Source organism: Trachurus trachurus (assembly GCF_905171665.1).
Source record: "Trachurus trachurus genome assembly, chromosome: 8".
Taxonomy (NCBI): Eukaryota; Metazoa; Chordata; class Actinopteri; order Carangiformes; family Carangidae; genus Trachurus; species Trachurus trachurus.
This window is the reverse complement of record NC_139905.1, coordinates 28,445,202-28,462,051: the sequence shown is the minus strand read 5'-3', so window position 1 is coordinate 28,462,051 and position 16,850 is coordinate 28,445,202. Positions and strand designations below refer to the sequence as shown.

The 16,850-nt window shown below is 43.3% G+C and overlaps 1 protein-coding gene across 1 annotated transcript in view; it reads right to left on the bottom strand.

Moving 5' to 3' along the window:
* The window catches only part of LOC310990609 (junction plakoglobin-like), a gene marked incomplete at both ends in the record, with an annotated part of 85,660 nt that overhangs the window by 36,213 nt on the left and 32,597 nt on the right, over nt 1–16,850 (bottom strand). The window contains 5 exons of the mRNA XM_083978054.1: nt 3,046–3,149; nt 3,237–3,381; nt 4,080–4,281; nt 10,959–11,197; nt 11,981–12,234. Of these exons, the coding sequence (XP_083834180.1) occupies nt 3,046–3,149; nt 3,237–3,381; nt 4,080–4,281; nt 10,959–11,197; nt 11,981–12,234 (944 nt within the window). The remainder of the gene's footprint in view (nt 1–3,045; nt 3,150–3,236; nt 3,382–4,079; nt 4,282–10,958; nt 11,198–11,980; nt 12,235–16,850) is intronic.

The following is a 16,850-nucleotide window of genomic DNA, read 5'->3' as shown; positions in this document are numbered from 1 at the left end:
CAGTTAAAGGTGAGGAGAGGAGCTCCTTTGATTGGTGAAGATCTGACTCGGCTGTGTCAAACCCACTCCACGCCTTTCTCTCCTCCTCCTGTCTCCCTCCCGCCCTGTCTCCTCCCTCTTCGCCGTTTGCGCCGGTGGGAGGGACGAGGGGAGGGATTGCGCTGGCGTAAGTCTGACTGCGCGGCCCACCAATCTTGCGAAATGGACCTGGGCCACACCCCGTTGGCGTGGCGAAGCTGCGCTGACCTTAGACTTCGCTCGGTCTACGAGACTAGGGCCCTGTGAGTTAATAATGGAACGTTATGAGACGGAGTTGTTTTCAAGGTAAATACAGAGACTGCTGCTGAAAAACTGTCCCTGAACGCAACACGCATCAGCAGTTTTGCATGAATTTACCTCCAAAACAACTCTGTCTGGTAACGTTCCGTTATTATCTCATAGCGTGGTGAATGTGCAGGTCACAACTTGTCCATGACAGCGTTTTGGAGTTGTTGGATTGTGTATTTGATGAGTTTGATGACCAAGAAATTCCATGAGCCTCCGTAGCGTAGCTCTGAGCAGCTCATGGCTCTGCTCTACCGTTCTAAAAATATCTTACACTGACAAATAAAGGTAACGAACCTACTGCTATGACTATGGCGATTATGGCAACGGGCCAATTTGCCTTTAAGATTTTAACGGAACTACTAATTTGATCAATACTGCTTATCGTTCCGAGAAAGAAAAAAAAATTAAGAACATGAACTGCTAGATTTGGAACATTTTCATGGAACATTTTTGTTGACAAAATATATTAATTTAACTTAAAATATATATTTTTTTCTAGTTTGAAATAAAAAAAGATAAAGCATGGGACGCCTGCTCAACCCATTGAGCTAAATGGCGCCCCATGTGCAGTGTCCTCGATGCAGCCGTCCCTGGATCGAATCCCAACCCTGGTGGCCCTTGCTGCATGTCATTCCCTCTCTCTGCCTCCCCCATTTCCTGTCTCTCTCGACTGTGCTATCGATTAAAGGCAAAAAAGACCCCAAATATACTTCAATAAAAAAGAACAGGCTTGCACGTGACACATCTGTCACACTGGTGACAGCATGCAGAGTCTGCATTGACTTTCGTGAAGTAGAGCCACACTTTGAATTGTTTAGCTCTCTGTCATCTTTATTAGTGTGTGTGCTGCTGCTGCTGCAAGTGTGTGTGTGTGTGTGTGATAACAGCCCCGCCCCTCTGCCCTCCGCTGACAGACACAGCAGGCAGTCAGCTGCTGAGAGTCTTGTTTTCTGAGAGAAGCGAAAATATATTTGACCATGTAGGGTAAACGTGCGAACGCAACTATACTAAACTATACTGCTGTCTTGAATAGTGTAGCACCAGGGCTCATTTAAAGGTACATTGTGTAGGAATTACTCCCATCTAGCGTTGCAGTTGTATATCGCGAGCAACTCGTATTTTTCATGCTGCATTCACGTGAAATTGGGCAGACGGCAGACGGACGACAGCCGCTGCAGGTAACGGCATAAACAAGCCTCTATGTAAACAAGTGGTCCGTCAGCACGAGACAAAACAATACACGTGACAATATGTTGTCATGGCGATGTGGTATTGTTTACCTGACCCACGTTTTACCGGCTTTCTCTCCACTTCTGTGACTAAAATGACATCTGGTTTGTTAGCGACGGCCGTCTGCCCGACTGCAGGTGAATGCAGCATCAGTGTAACGCTCCATTCCTCCTCACTGCGTTACCGCGGTGACTTTTCACAGACGCCACCTCGACCTGAGCCGACAGCTCCGGTGTCTCCGCTGAGTTTCCGTGGTTTCCTACCGTCACGCTGCCACTGAACGTAAAAACATGGCTACACGACATGGCAGCCAGCACCGAGCTTACCCGCTCCATGGAGATATGAATGATATGAACGGCTCATTCAGAGCTGAAAGGAACACTTCACTTTGTTGATGAGGGGGATTACTGATTAATGAAAAACAGACTTTTGAACAAAATTGATTTTGAATCGATTTTCGTGAATAGATAACAGGAGAAGTTACACAATGTCCCTTTAATATTGGGACTCGGTACCCATCCCTGGCTTAGATTATTTAATATAGGCTATTGTATATCAAGATATGGTATTATTTGTTTCAAATCATAACTTTAATTAACTCATAACTTGGATTTTCGTTTTAGACATTAAATGATGTCAACATCTTTGCTAATTAAAAGACACTGGCTTAATAGTGAGGTATGTGCGAGGCCAACAACACCAGCTGTGCAGCAACTTAAAGGGATAGTTCACCCAAATTTAAAATTTCACTAATTTTCTACTCACCCTCATGTCGACTAAGGGTTGGGAGAAGTTTCAGAGTCCTCCGTGGCTTCTCTGAGTTACAGTGGGGCTCCGTGCAGCACTGCATGTCCATATGACGGTAGCGAACGGAGCTCACTTTTCTTCGTCCAAAAAGACACACCAAAAAACATCCAAATACCTCCATACTGCTTGTCTGTAATGTCCCTCTTGTATTGAAGCCCCGACATGAGAAATTGTTCCAAAATTGTATTTTAAGCTTGTGTGTAGCGAAAGCTCCCAGTGTCTCAGTTCACGGCTCTGTTGGCGCTGCACTGACACCGGCAGAGCCGTGAACTGAGACACTGGGAGTTTCTGCTACAAACAAGCTTAAAATATAGACTTGTTTAGTTTTTTTCGGAATAATTTCTCATGTCGGGGCTTCAATACAAGAGGGACATTATAGCCCCGCTGTAACTCCAAAAAGGCACGGATGACTCTGAAACTTCTCCCAACCCTTAGTCGACATGAGGGTGAGTAGAAAATGAGTGAAATTTGAATTTTGGGTGAACTATCCCTTTAAGATTTTGCAGAAATGACTTAATTCTGGGGTAGATCATGTACAGGTAGCCTACTGTTGAATCTGACAGAGAAGCAGCTTAAGAATCTGATGGAGAAGATGGTCTTTCATTAACGTCACAGCCGTTTCCCTCTTTCAGATCAAAACCATAACAACGCTGGTCCCAGCAGTAGCAGCAGTCTACATGCCTGTTTGGTTGCAGCGTCTGACAGGTTGCGGAGGGTCCACAGACAATTCTGGATGAGACGCTGACTTGAACCTGTGAGGTGTTGGCCCAACGACTGCATACCACCTGGGCACAGATGGGAAGATACAGTTACACACTACACAAACATCAACACTCAATCTTCTAAATTCATGCGCAGGGATGCCGACTTACCAGCCTCAACAATGGCTGGCTTGTTGCTTGGACAGACAGACAGCACTTTGAGGACACGGCTGGTGGTCCACAGGAGCTTCTCATAGTTGTAATTCCTCATGATGAACACCAGACCCTCTGGGCCTCCGTTGGCTAGGATGATGAGCTGATAATAAAGGTGTAAGTGAGTGATAACAAAGAGGACACAAGAAGGCGTGGCGTTAAGCTCCGCCCAGGGCCGGCCCTAGGATTTTGGTGGCCCTAAACAAGATTTTTGTTTGTGGCCTACTCTAAGCGACTTTTACATATTTTCTTAAATTTATCTTTTTAAGATACTTTCAGATGTAACAATACTCAAGTGTTTTATGTCTAAATATTAGAACATCCGCTGTAAGCACACTGAGGCCAGTTTGTCCTAGAACACTGTATAAAGAAATAATTTTGGCCAAATGCTGGAAATTTGAGGTCTGCTTTTTGAAAAATTTCAAATACCTTGTGAAAACACACCTTCAGTCATGAGAATGAACTGTTTTTTGGTGCTTGAAATAGGATATGAATACAGTAATAGATAAGTGTAGAAAACAAGTCTAAAATGACATTTTGTAAGATTACTTTTTGAGCACAAATGTTGTCATTCTGCCATTCTATTTTCACCAAATGTCTCATATGTGAGATAAAAGAAGCTGAATATTGACTTCAAATTACATATAAAGCTCATAGCGTGCGTGCAGACCTCAGGATGTTTAAATGACTTGATGAACCCCGGTACTTTTCTGATCATGTGGCCCCCCACCTAACGGCTGTGGCCCTAAACAATCGCATAGAGTGTTTATGCCAGGGGCCGGCCCTGGCTCCGCCCCTCACCTTGCTCTCCTGGTTGCCGTAGGACAGGAGCTGCAGACAGTCGGTGGTGATGGCCAGGAACTTGGGATTGCTCTTTTTCAGTAATGGAACCATCCTCTGGAGGCCGTCAGCAAGACGCACCGCCATCTTGGCCCCCTCTTGGTGCAGCAGCAAGTTGTGGAGTGTGGTGATGGCATAAAACAAGACTGATTCCACTGGTGAGCTGCATGGAACAGACAGAGGAGGAGGCAGAATTAAACAGTTTGGAGAAACAGTCATTGAGACTTAAAGGAGACATATACTGCCCCCTTTCCACAAATCAAAATAGTTCCCAGGTGTCTTAAAGACATGTCTGTGACATGCTTTGGTCAAAATCCCCCAAGGATCAAACATCACAGCTCTCTTCATCCTCTCAGAACAGCCCTGTTCAGAACGGCTGGTTTCAGTGCCTGTCCCTTTAAATACAAATGAACCACTGCTTTCCCCGCCCCTTCTACTGCTACCAGGTAGGGGTGGTGATATGCAAATTTGAAAACTAATGACATCATTGGAAGACAACTGAGGGAACAGCTTGTAAAACCACATGGATTTCAACCTAGAGAGTCTGAAAATTACTGATTTTTTTGGGTCAGTTCTCACATTTTAGGGGCGGGAAGGCAAAACAAACACACAAAAATACACTACTCACAAAAAGTTAGGGATGTTTGGCTTTTGGATTAAATTTCAGAATGCACCTAAAATGCACAATAACCTTTACAGGTGAACTTAATTTAACCTTCACTAAACTTTTGAATGCACATGTCCAATTGTTCAGTGTTTCAGTCCTTATTGAATAACATGCTGTTCTCTAACAAGGTGATTAACCACAAAAATCACAAGCACCGTCTGATTTAGTGGTTCAATAGTCATTGAACCACTAAATGTTCTGGTTCAGTGACAGTTTGTAGACAGTCCTCTTCTCTCTCCCTCTCCTCTCTACCATGTTCACATGTTGACATAATGAGACCAAGACAACACTTTGATCAAATTGATCAGGTTATTGAGACATTGAGATGTTTGTTGTGCTACAGCCACCACTGTTGTTAGCTTTTGTTTGAGATAAAGAAATTACCATTGCATCCTTCTACTTAAAAGGCTTTCATGATAGAATATCACTGTAGCATTAACTTTTTATAGGGATATTCTTGTCAAATATCCCTAACTTTTTGTGAGTAGTGTATGTTAAAGAGCCTTCAAAAAGTGATATATCCATTTCTATAATTTTTAATTTATAATATAATCATTAGCCGTGTCCAGCAATTTTGTAAACACCTGCAATTTACAAAATCCACAAAAGGAGTAGTGCTCAAATTTCAACGGTGGCCAATGTTTTTTTTTTTTTGGACATCTACCGGCTTGTTTTGTTTGTTATTTCAATTAAAAAAAACAATGAACGCCTTACTCATACTTTTTCTTTTCTTTTGTTTTTATATATTAATTATTACATATTATAATCTGCTACATAGCCACCATGGCGATCATTGATGGTGTGAACTTTCCATCGTTCCACACTCAGCTTTTGGACCGTTTTGAGTGCCAGATCTTTACAGTACGTACACTGCATTTTGACATACTTGTGAATTGAGACGCACTACTCAAAATACTTAGTTGAAGTACGGAAGTATTACAATTGAGACACAGCAGTGGTCTCCAGAGGAGGAATCCTAATAACTTTGGTGATCCTCTGATTTCACCTCTCCTGCCAATCTGAGATTGATATTTGCAATTCTGAGTCTCAGGAGCTACTGGATGGATTGATATGCACTGGGCGTAGTCATGTTCCCTTCAGGATGAATCATAATATCTTGGGTGATCCATTAAAATGACAGTATGTAAAGCTGGTATACACGTTGTTTCTTCTGAATTAGCAAATGTCAGCTGACGACTAAAGTCTGTGAACAAATCAAATGTCTGAGGTTGCGGTGGGTGAATGTCGCGAAGAGGACACCCCAAAACCTGCTATAAGAGAAATCAAAGAAAGACAGTGTGTTAACAACAGGGGATAAGCGGGACAGAGAGAGAAAAGGTTGATAGCATTAATACAAGTCACACACACCAACCTGGTTCTCTTTGAAGCTCTTTAAGTTTTAATTTTTCTATTTAATTTCCTTTTATTTTCTGTGTGAATTAAGCTCCAAATCAATTAGCAGTATGATTTATTCTCCTCCGTTAAGCCTCTGTGTAAGGGATTAACTCGGTAGCTCTGCCTGAGGGTTGGAAAGGCCTTTAATTTAGAGCTAAAATTGAAGTCTAACCTCATCTGCTCCACTTTGCAGATGACCTCTGGCTGCCATGTTGGAGGCTGAACAATAGTCATGAACAATAAATGTAATGGATAAAAAAAATTCTTAAGCTTCTGCTCCCTTCGCTTCACGGTCTGTGTTTGCAAAGAGAGTGTCTCCTTGATGTGTATCGCTATCTTTGGATACCAATCACAGGAGTGTGCTGGTGGCAGGCGAATCTAACCGTTGCAATAATAATTGGATAAATTGGCTTCATTTAGTGGAACGGTTGTTAAAAGAAACAGCACTGTTTTATGGGTTTAAAAGGGAAATGAGCAGCTGCCTCCTGATTTTGACTCATTCATACACCACAACCTGCTTCTCCTGTCTCTCTACTCTACTGCTTCCCTCTCTTCATAATGATGTCAGCCACTAGAGGTCGCCTACAATAAACTGCAGCAGTGAGCCCTAATGGTCAGTGGGTGTTAGACTTCTCAATGGGCCTGAAAATTAAAACCTGACCCACGTGTGTTGAAGCCCAGACCCTTTGCGGAGTATTTAATTTAACTCCCCCTGAAACGCCTTTCCCCATGCATCATAATACAGGTACACTAAATGTAATTTTCTACTCTACCAACCATAATGATGTGATGAAAACTGAATGAAATACCAAATCGGACCAGGCATACAGTACATGCAGGCACGAGAACCGTGTAGAAACCATCCTATACTGTCACCAAAGTGAAAAGCACAGATTCAGTGCATTTCACAATTAACAACACACAGTACAACCAGCAAGTAGATGTGTTTCATTAAAAAAAAGGAAGCCAGAGGCCCAACCTGAGTCAGTTGTATAGAATTTCGTCCCAAACCAGCCTTATCTGTTGACAACTCTAGTGGGTATTAGAGGCTGACATTTTATCGGGATTCCCGTGATTCGGGAGTCAATTTATTTTGAATCACGTGATCGGGACGTGACGGGAAAAAATGTAAACGGGAGTGAACGGGACCGGGAGTCAAAGCGCGACATTCAAAGAAGCACAAGCCAGGCAGTGCTACGGATGGTGTGCTCAAAACGGTCCAAAAGTTTTAAGTGTGTGGACTGATGCACACTGCACACCCTCAGTGATCACTGTCCTGGCTCCGTAGCGGTGTACCTAAATCAACATACCGGTAGGGAAACGTTTTCGGCCAGTCAGACTGACTCAGAGGAGTCAGCTGATGCGGCGGCGGCGTAATCTCCACCTCGCATTAAACAGCTGATGCACACTGCACACCCTCAGTGATCACTGTCGTGGCTACGTAGCGGTGTGTAACCTGTGTAAATCAACATACCGGTAGGCAATTAAACGTTTTCCGCCAGTCAGAGGAGTCAGCTGATGCGGCGGCGGCGTAATCTCCACCTCGCATTAAACAGGTGATGCAGACAAGCAAAAAAGAAAGAAAGAAAAGGAGAGAGAGGGAGAGAAAGGACGAGGAGGGCGTTCATTATCGCTAATTGAAATAAAAAAAACCAAGACGGTAGATGTGGCGTCAATCTACCGTCTTGTTTTGTCTGTCATTCAGCCTGCAGTGCGCTGAGAGAGAGGGGGGGGGGGGTCTGTGTCTGTCAACACAATCGTTTACATGATGACTGTGTTCATAGAAAAAAATCGGGAACAGGACGGGTTCGGGAGTGATTTATTCGGGATTTGAACGGGACAGGATTTTTTTTTGACTTTGTCACGGGACCGGGACGGGACAGGAATTTTTTTGCGGGAGCGGGACGGGACGGGATTGAAAAAACACTCCCGTGTCAGCCTCTAGTGGGTATCCAGGAACTAACTCTAGGAACTAAACACAGGTGGCAGGGAGACCTTAAAGGGATAGTTCAACATTTTGGCAAATTGGCCCATTGCCATAATCGCTATAGTCATAGCAGTAGGTTCGTTACCTTTAATTGTCGGTGTAAGCTATTTTTAGAACGGCTGAGCAGAGCTGCTCAGAGCTACACTACGGAGGCTAGTGGGATTTCTTGGTTTCCCTCATCAAACTCATCAAATACACAACCTAACAACTCCAAAACGCTCTGGTGGACAAGTTGTGACCTGCACATTCACCACGCTATGAGATAATAACAGAACGTTATGAGACGGAGCCATTTTCGAGGTGAATACAGGGTAAATTCAGAGACTGCTTGCTGAAAAACTGTCCCTGAACGCAACTCGCATCAGCGGTTTTGCATGAATTCACAACTTGTCCACCACAGCGTTTTGGAGTTGTTGGATTGTGTATTTGATGAGTTTGATGAGGGAAACCAAGAAATTCCTTTAGCCTCCGTAGCGTAGCTCTGAGCAGCTCGCAGCTCTGCTCCGCCGTTCTAAAAATAGCTTACACCGACAATTAAAGGTAACGAACCTACTGCTATGACTATAGCAATTATGGCGATGGGCCAATTTGCCAAAATGTTGAACTATCCCTTTAACATTCAGGAACTAACATACAAAGGACCGGGAAGACAGAAACTACGACTGTGTCCAGGTTCAGAGGCTAGACTGATCTACATCCTTCAGAGGCTGCTTTTGAAGACCAACTATATCACAGCGAGTTGATGTGTAACTAGACTGTCCCATTTCAAAAGCTGCTTCCAAAAAGAAAAAGTCCTTTTTTTTTCACCAACAGCACTGAAATATGTTGGGTTTCAGTTCAGTCTGACAGCTAACAACTCAACTGGTAAAACCAAGGGCCTCAAAGCCTCAAGGTCTGGTGAGAAAAGGGTATGTGTTGTCAAGGCTGTCAGGCAGCACCAGCTGCACTTTGTGGTGCAAGAGAATCATCATGTCATTTTAGTTCGGCCTTCGTGGTCTGCAACAGCTACAAAGGGAAAAACCCAGACAGAAACAGGAAGTCAAAAAACCAACATAACACACAAGACCAAAACATTTTCAGGGTAGATTTTAGGTTATCTGGTAAAAGTGACAAACTAACTACCGGTATATGAAATGAAAATGTGAAAACAACGCAACACCATGAAAAGTATCAATGTTTCCCCCAATCTCCACTGGATCTGTCGCTGCTCTGTTCCGACTTGTTCAATCAGAGGTTATAGAAATGATTGACTAAGGTTTCAAGCCCATTTACCTGCCTGCAGCGGAACTCTGCGCTCTCCTTCTTACAGGTTATTGCCTGAATGCGAAGTGATTTCCTTTTTTGTGTTAATCTATGGCTTAGATGGGATGGTATCAGTAAGATTTTAACGGAACTACTAATTTTATCAATACTGCTTATCGTTCCGAGAGAAAAACAAACAAATGAAGAACATGAACTGCTATATTTTGGAAGATTTGCGTTTTAGCTCCAGAGCAGCTGGAGACCCAAGATCACAGGGCGACTACAAACTGGTAACAGAAACTAATGTTGACAAAGTGATGATTTATGGAACGGAGCGGAGATGGATCCATTGGAAATTGGGGGTAAATGATTAACCAGATTATCATCTTTCTTCAACGTTCCACAGCTTTCAGGTTCTGCTTCACTCTGGGCTCTAGTATAGTTTTCAGAAGAGTAGCAGCTGTAATGAGCTACTGTCCATTATCTACTCAGAGGAGGCCAAGGAGCAGCTGGTGAACATAATGAAACAGACAGGCGCTAAAGAGCCAGGAAGTTTCCACAGAACAGGTGGAGACAACTGACTTACATGCATTAGATGGACACAAACACAGTACAAATGAAGGACAATGTCGCTCTGTAACTTGTTGTTAGTAAGTTGTGCTGTAAGTGTAGCCGATGTTAAAGGAGAATTCCGGTAATTTTTGACCCCTAAATCGTTGTCCTGATGGTCACCCAGTGTTGGGGGGAGCAAAAAACGCGACTAAAATGAATTATTTATTATTTATGAATATTTATATATTTATTAAATAAACGGTCAGAGATATTTCGGACATTACCACTGCACTGCTCCGACCGTTTATCTTTGTAAAGAAATCATCACAACAAGGAAAAAGTGTGTGTTTCTGTGGTGGGGAGAGCAGGCGCTCTGCGATCGGATAGTAATGTCTTTCCAGGATGTTTCAGAGTTAGACTGTCTGAGGTGAGTGACATGCAAAAACACAAAGTTTATACTGTTTATACTGTTCACTATATGAGTTCAGCGATGTCTCGTGAGGATTCCAGTCATGTACCATAGATATTTGTTTTTTGAGTGTTTGTTGTGATTGAAAGAATTGCCCCCATAGGTTAGCGTTGTCGCTATCCCTAGCGCCGTCTAGCCATGGTGTAACTCCAGTTTGCCTGCATCAATTTTAGTCGCGCTTTTTGCTCCCCCCAACACTGGGTGACCATCAGGACAACGATTTAGGGGTCAAAAATGACCGGAACTCTCCTTTAATCTGGCCCTCTGCATTGTGTTTTGGTACGGACTGCCCCAGGTGGGGTTTGAACCCTGGTCTCCTGCACAGAGGGGGCGATGCAAACCGTTTTGCCAAGAGGTCAATGACCGCTTGGCAGCTGGGTTTGCACGTCCTTTATGGGTGAGTGAGTGCACCCAGACCCTCCGTTACATAAGCTGAGAAGTGATGAAGTGATAATATGTTAACTTGTTTATTTTGCACCTCAGTGGCCAAAGGTTCACTTTATCCAAACTAAATGTATTTTAGTGTACCTGAGCATGCGTACGAGTGCCGGGATCCCTCCAGACTTAAATATGGCCAGCAGCCCCTCCCTCTGGTGTGACAGGCTGTGGAGCACACTCGCCGCGCAACGGGCCGTCTCCATGTCAACCGCCGTTGTCATGACGCGCACGACGGCGCCCACCATCGCCGGGGACTGCACCAGCACCCGCCGACTGGCCTCCTTCCGGGTCAGCTGGTTGACGATCATGGCCGCCTTGTTCACCACAACCTAGACGCATGAGGACAATAAAGTTTGTAAAACTGGTTCACGTGTAAGAAGAGTGACACGGGTTCAGTCGTATAGGACGAATCGCCTTGTTGTTTACAACTACTTCCAGGTAGAAAACCAGCATTCGAACAATAGTGACGGACGAGAGTTTCGCTATACAGTATATCTAATTTTTCATGTTACTATATCGCCGTTTAGACTAATCTTATGTTTGTAAAGTCTATAAAACCAATGATTGGACAAACATTACTATTTATGTGTGCACATTTTTGTAATTAGTCATGGTTATCAGAGATTAGCTGGGCTAACGGTTAGCTACCTGTTTAACTTTAATAACTTTAATAACTCAGTGACTCAAACGGTCCATGAAAAAATATTTTCTCCAGCGGATATCTTAGTTACAACATGACTGAGCTAACTGGAGTAGTTTCGTGTCGTGTCCGACAACGGGAGGGTTTTAACAGCTGACTTCCTGGTGTTAGCTTAGCTACCGCCGTTAGCTTAGCTACCGTTAGCTGTCCCTGTCAGTTGAGCCACTGATGCTTTCTAGACACTGTGATTCCCCCAAACTGAATAAATACAACACATAGCAACACAAAACACACACACAGAAATAGTAATGTTTCTTCAATCATTTCAGATTTGTCTAAACGGTGATAGGGCGTGAAAAATATAGCTAAACTCTCGTTCGTTACTATTGATCTCATTCAAATTACGTGCTGGTTTTCTACCCGGAAGTAGAATGTAAACAACAAGGCGATTCGGTCTAAAGCGTCACCGTACCGGATCGTCGTCCCCCAGCAGCTTGGTGAGCTCCGGCACCGCCCTGGTCGCCAGCTCGGCGTCGTCCTGGTAGTTGATGAGGTGGACGATGGCTGTCTTCAGGAGCTGGGACGGCTCGGCCAGTCGCTGTACGTTGCTCTGCTGCGAAGGATCCGATTGGACCGGCATGGCTGCCTCGCCCTCCACCAGGGTCTCTGGGAACATGGCGGCCCTCACACGCTGAGCCCGCGTTAGTGAGTACTGAGCGTCTAAATCTGTTGGAGGGAGAGAGAGAGAGATTCTTGTTTATATTAATGCTGCACAATTAATTTAAATGCTAATTTACATTAAAAAATGCAACAACTTATGTGTGCACTCATTATCCATGCCACATTGACAAGATTACCAAACAGTATCTAGGCCATGAGGTTCGTGCAGAGGTCAGAATTCCTATGTGCAGACTAGGGGTGTACCCGAACCTGAATACGAATTCAGAAGTACACAAATAATGCTTTGATCCCAAATAGTTTTGCTGTCCGAAGTTTCTCCTCATTATTCGGGAGCTTTTTTCTGAAGAAAAAGAAACGTTTGGATCAGCAACAGCACAAAACCAGTACAGGTGATTGTGGTTCACACTCCAACACAGTAGGTGGCGCTAATGCACCTTAACGTTGGTGCGCCGCCATAGAAGCACAACACGAGTTTCATTTGTGTCTAGTTCACATTAGGGTTGCTAAGAAACAGCAACTCCCTGCATGCATTGCATTACATTAGACAGGAAGTGCTCACCGATACTTCCAGGGTCACCGTTCAACAACTTAGCATTTTTCTCATAGACAATAATGGGAAAAGAAGCGGTGGATAATTTTTTTTGAGTGTCACAAACCCCGCGAAACGACTCGTTTCACTACCAGAATTTGATCCATTCAGTCCCATTACGTTTGGAAAGTCTAGAAGAGCCGCACGATTCAATTATTTTATTCCCGTTAGTTAGCCGGCTAGCTCGGTGTAGCACTAGCTCGGCTGAAGTCAGTGCGCCCACTTCCAGTTTCTTCCCGAATACGAATCCGAAGTTTTTTTTAAAAGCCCAAATCAGAATACAAATAGTGCACTGGCTGTACACCCCTAGTGCAGACCCGGTGACACAATGGCTGGGGTAAAAAGAAACCAAAGTAAATTTAAAATTTTTAAATTTTATTGGGGGATAACCCCTTGGGATGTATCATCTCGTCTTCCAGGGAGTCCGAGACATAGATACAATCAGTCAGTACAATACAGTCACATTTAAACAACACAAAACCTACACTTAAGGTGCTCACAGCAGCTTCCAAATCCCTCCCAACCCACCATACCCCATCAGCCCCTAACCCCACCACAAGGGCAAATAGAAATAAAGATATATCAAGTAAAAAAAAAAAATTAATAACAACTGCATGGGGTTTGAAACAAGGACATTAGTGAGGTCTTGAACAGATGGAAGGAGGTGACAGATCTAATGGATGGCGGTAAATTATTCCAGTCAGAGGGAGCTTTGTGTTTGAAAGCATGTCTACCAATTTCTTTTGAAGTTCTTGGGACGGAAAAAAAACAGTTGATATGAATGTCTGACAGAGTAAGACGGTCGGTAGGGGACTAGGTATTGTTTTAGGTAAAGGAGGTAGTTAAAGTGGACGCTTATATAGTTATATATAGTATATATATATACATACATATATACACAGACATTTATTATATATACCTTATATACGTATAAGATGGAGCCAATAGAAGACAAACACATGACCTTTGCGAAACATGCTAATTTTAACTCACTACTTCATCGTGCTGCAAAACAAGTTTCCATTCATTCGCATTTTAAACCTCACAGAGAAAAGTATGAGGAATACATGGCAGTAAAAGTTCTGACCAAAGACACAGCTGGTGTCCTAATGTTGTAGCAGGCGTAGGGTGACGAACCCCGCGCAGTGCTAATTTCATCCCACACAACACCGCCGCTCAATTTGGCAAGTTGACAGACCGAGGTGCGCTGAGATGGGTGTGGCGGCGCAGCAGGGGGAGGAGTCGACAGATTCAGCTTGGCGCAGTGACAGCTTTGTGCCAAAAGGTTGTGCCGAAGGTGCGCTGAAAGCTCGCCAGCTCCAACCTGCTCTACTCTCGGCGCAGGTGGAGTGCAGCTGGTCGAGTGATAGTTTGGCTGACCGGCGCACAGTGCGCACACGTCACCAAGACCTCACAGGCAGCTTTCCAGAATGTCAGGCACATTTCAATGCAATAAATAATCACAACAACCAATATCCAATGCAACTCTCTGAATTAGCACATGAATTTATATCTATATCGACTGTCCCGTCACATCTGATGTCAGGTCAAAGGCGGTTGGCACATGTAATGGAAACTCCTGACTGAATTAACACAGATGAATCTGTGATGGAAACTAACAAGTTCACATCTCTCTCAGCCAATCACAAACAGCCTCTGCATCAGATAGTGAGAGATAGTGAGCTACAGTTGCTCTTAATTGCTCACCGCGTGCAAACATATCAAAATGCATTTGAATCTATTATGGCTCCTACAGTAGTTAAAAACAGACTAAAGTTGAGTTGTTTTTTTACTTTCAGTAGAAATATGATTAATGATCAAATAGTGTACACAAATAAACTGTACTGTAATGTACAGAGGCATTACAGAATGGAACTTGTTTCCCTACATCAAAACATGAACTCCAAAAACACTTAAGAGATCATCTAAAGATATTCTATATTTAAGGAGCACGACTTGTACTGTGGAGATGGATTTACTGTTTTGAACTGAACTGGACTGGTAGTGTTGTGTGATCTGTTTCTTTTGTTCAGTTGCAACGCATTCTGACTGGACTGTTATACTGTTTATGTATAATATGATATTGTCATGGTCTTATTGTGAAAGTCCCTGTGTCTTGTCTTGGTGTCACTTCCTTTCTGTGGTGAGTTGTTCCCCTGTTTTATTTTGAAGTGAACTTGTCTTCCCGTGTTCTATCTTTTGTGATGACCCGATGTGTCTCACCTGGGTTGATTGTGTCTTCCCTTGTGTATTTAACCTCAGTGTCTCCCTTTGTCTTTGTCGGATCGTCTGGGTTCATACCTTGTGTGTGTCCTGCATTTCCCCCCCAGTGATCCTGCTTCCTGAATTTGTCCGTAACTGAATAAATACCTTTTGTTCCACCACACCCGCTTTCCATGTCTGAATTTGGGTCCAATCTCAAAAACCTGACAGATATGTTGTTACAGTAGTTGCATTTCCATCCACCTTTTTTTATTCGCATTTTAAAAAATTGCGAATAAATACTTGAATGGAAACGCCAGAAATTCGAAAAAAGGCAGTAAATGCGCATTAAAGTTTTTACGCTTTGGGGGGGGGGGGGGGGGGGGGGGGGGTGGTGGTGGATTTGTCAGCGTATCGATTAAATGAAAATGCGACTTTTTGTTATGGAAACAGATTATGCGAATTGAGGCAGAGTTTGTGGGTGAAGTGCTGCTGGACTTCACCCAGCGACGTTCAAACAAATGGAGAACGACGCCCCGGTCTCCCAGCTCTCGTCTCTGCACACCGTAACACAAACGTGCTCCGTAACCCGTAATGTTTTGTTCATGACGGTTAAGACTACACAATCACACGCCGTAACATCGTTATGTAACGTTATCCACCGCTCCATTTATTGATTTTTCGCCGGCTTTGTTGTCAACAAATGCACATGGGCGAGAGGAGCGTAACCAAAACAGCGGAAAAGCGAGCGGACTGTCACAGTTCCCTACTGTCTTTCTGTGTAAATATCTCATGTTACAACATGAAAACCTGCGGCTTATATTCAAGTGCGGCCTATATGTACAGTATTTTCTTTTAAAATTTAGCTGGTGCGGCTTATACAGGTGCGTCTATAGTCCGAAAAGTACGTAAATTGTCCATGATGTTGAGTGTCAGCTGAGTGTCAACTGTTGGATACATTCACGCTCTCTTATGACGTAATCTCACGGCGCACTCCTCCTAATCGCAAAACACTAATGAATGGAAACGGTAATAAAATTCGCATTTGCTTTTTGTGCATTTTCACAAAATCCGCTCTTAAATTGGATACATTTGGATGGAAACCCAGCTAGTGATCTGGAGCCCATTGGAATGTATGGGATATGCATGAGTGTGTGTATTTAAAAATGTATGCATACAGGCGCATATGTCAGTTATGTATAAACTATGATCATGTACTAACGTAAAGGAAAGTCTTGGTTTAAATTGCATTGGTGACCACAGGAAGAAGAGCTGCTGTTACAGCATCAGCTAATGGGGATCCAAAAATAAACTAATAAATAAACAAATCAACAACATCTGAAGAAAAATCAGCTTGTAAATCTTGAGAGAAGACGCCTACACCTCACAGTGGTTTTCAGATATGCAGCCGTTTGTGATCAATTAGCAATAACTAGCCATTCTGTGAAATTTGATAAAATTATTATTACATCACAACGTTAGCTTTGAGTCATAGCATGAAATCATGAATGAGTTTTTGTATACATTTATGATGACTGTTCGTTATTAATCTCCCTCAATTTCTGAAGTATGCAGTAAACTGAGAATGTCAGGTTTTTGTGTTTAATCCAGTGTGTGTCTGATCTACCAGCCGGCTGTTACTTCTATGAGTAATCCTCACTTTTGAAAGAGTTTGCTTCTCACCCCCTCGTCTTTGTATAAAGCAGTGACGGCCCACACAGGACAACCAGCGTCTCTATAGCTTCACATCCACACATTCAAAGACTTAAAAAAACTCTTAATCAGGCAAAAAGAAACTGACAAAAGTTCCAGAGAGCTTAAGTGATTTAGATTATGTTTGAAATGTGCTCTTTGTTTAGTTTTTTTTCTT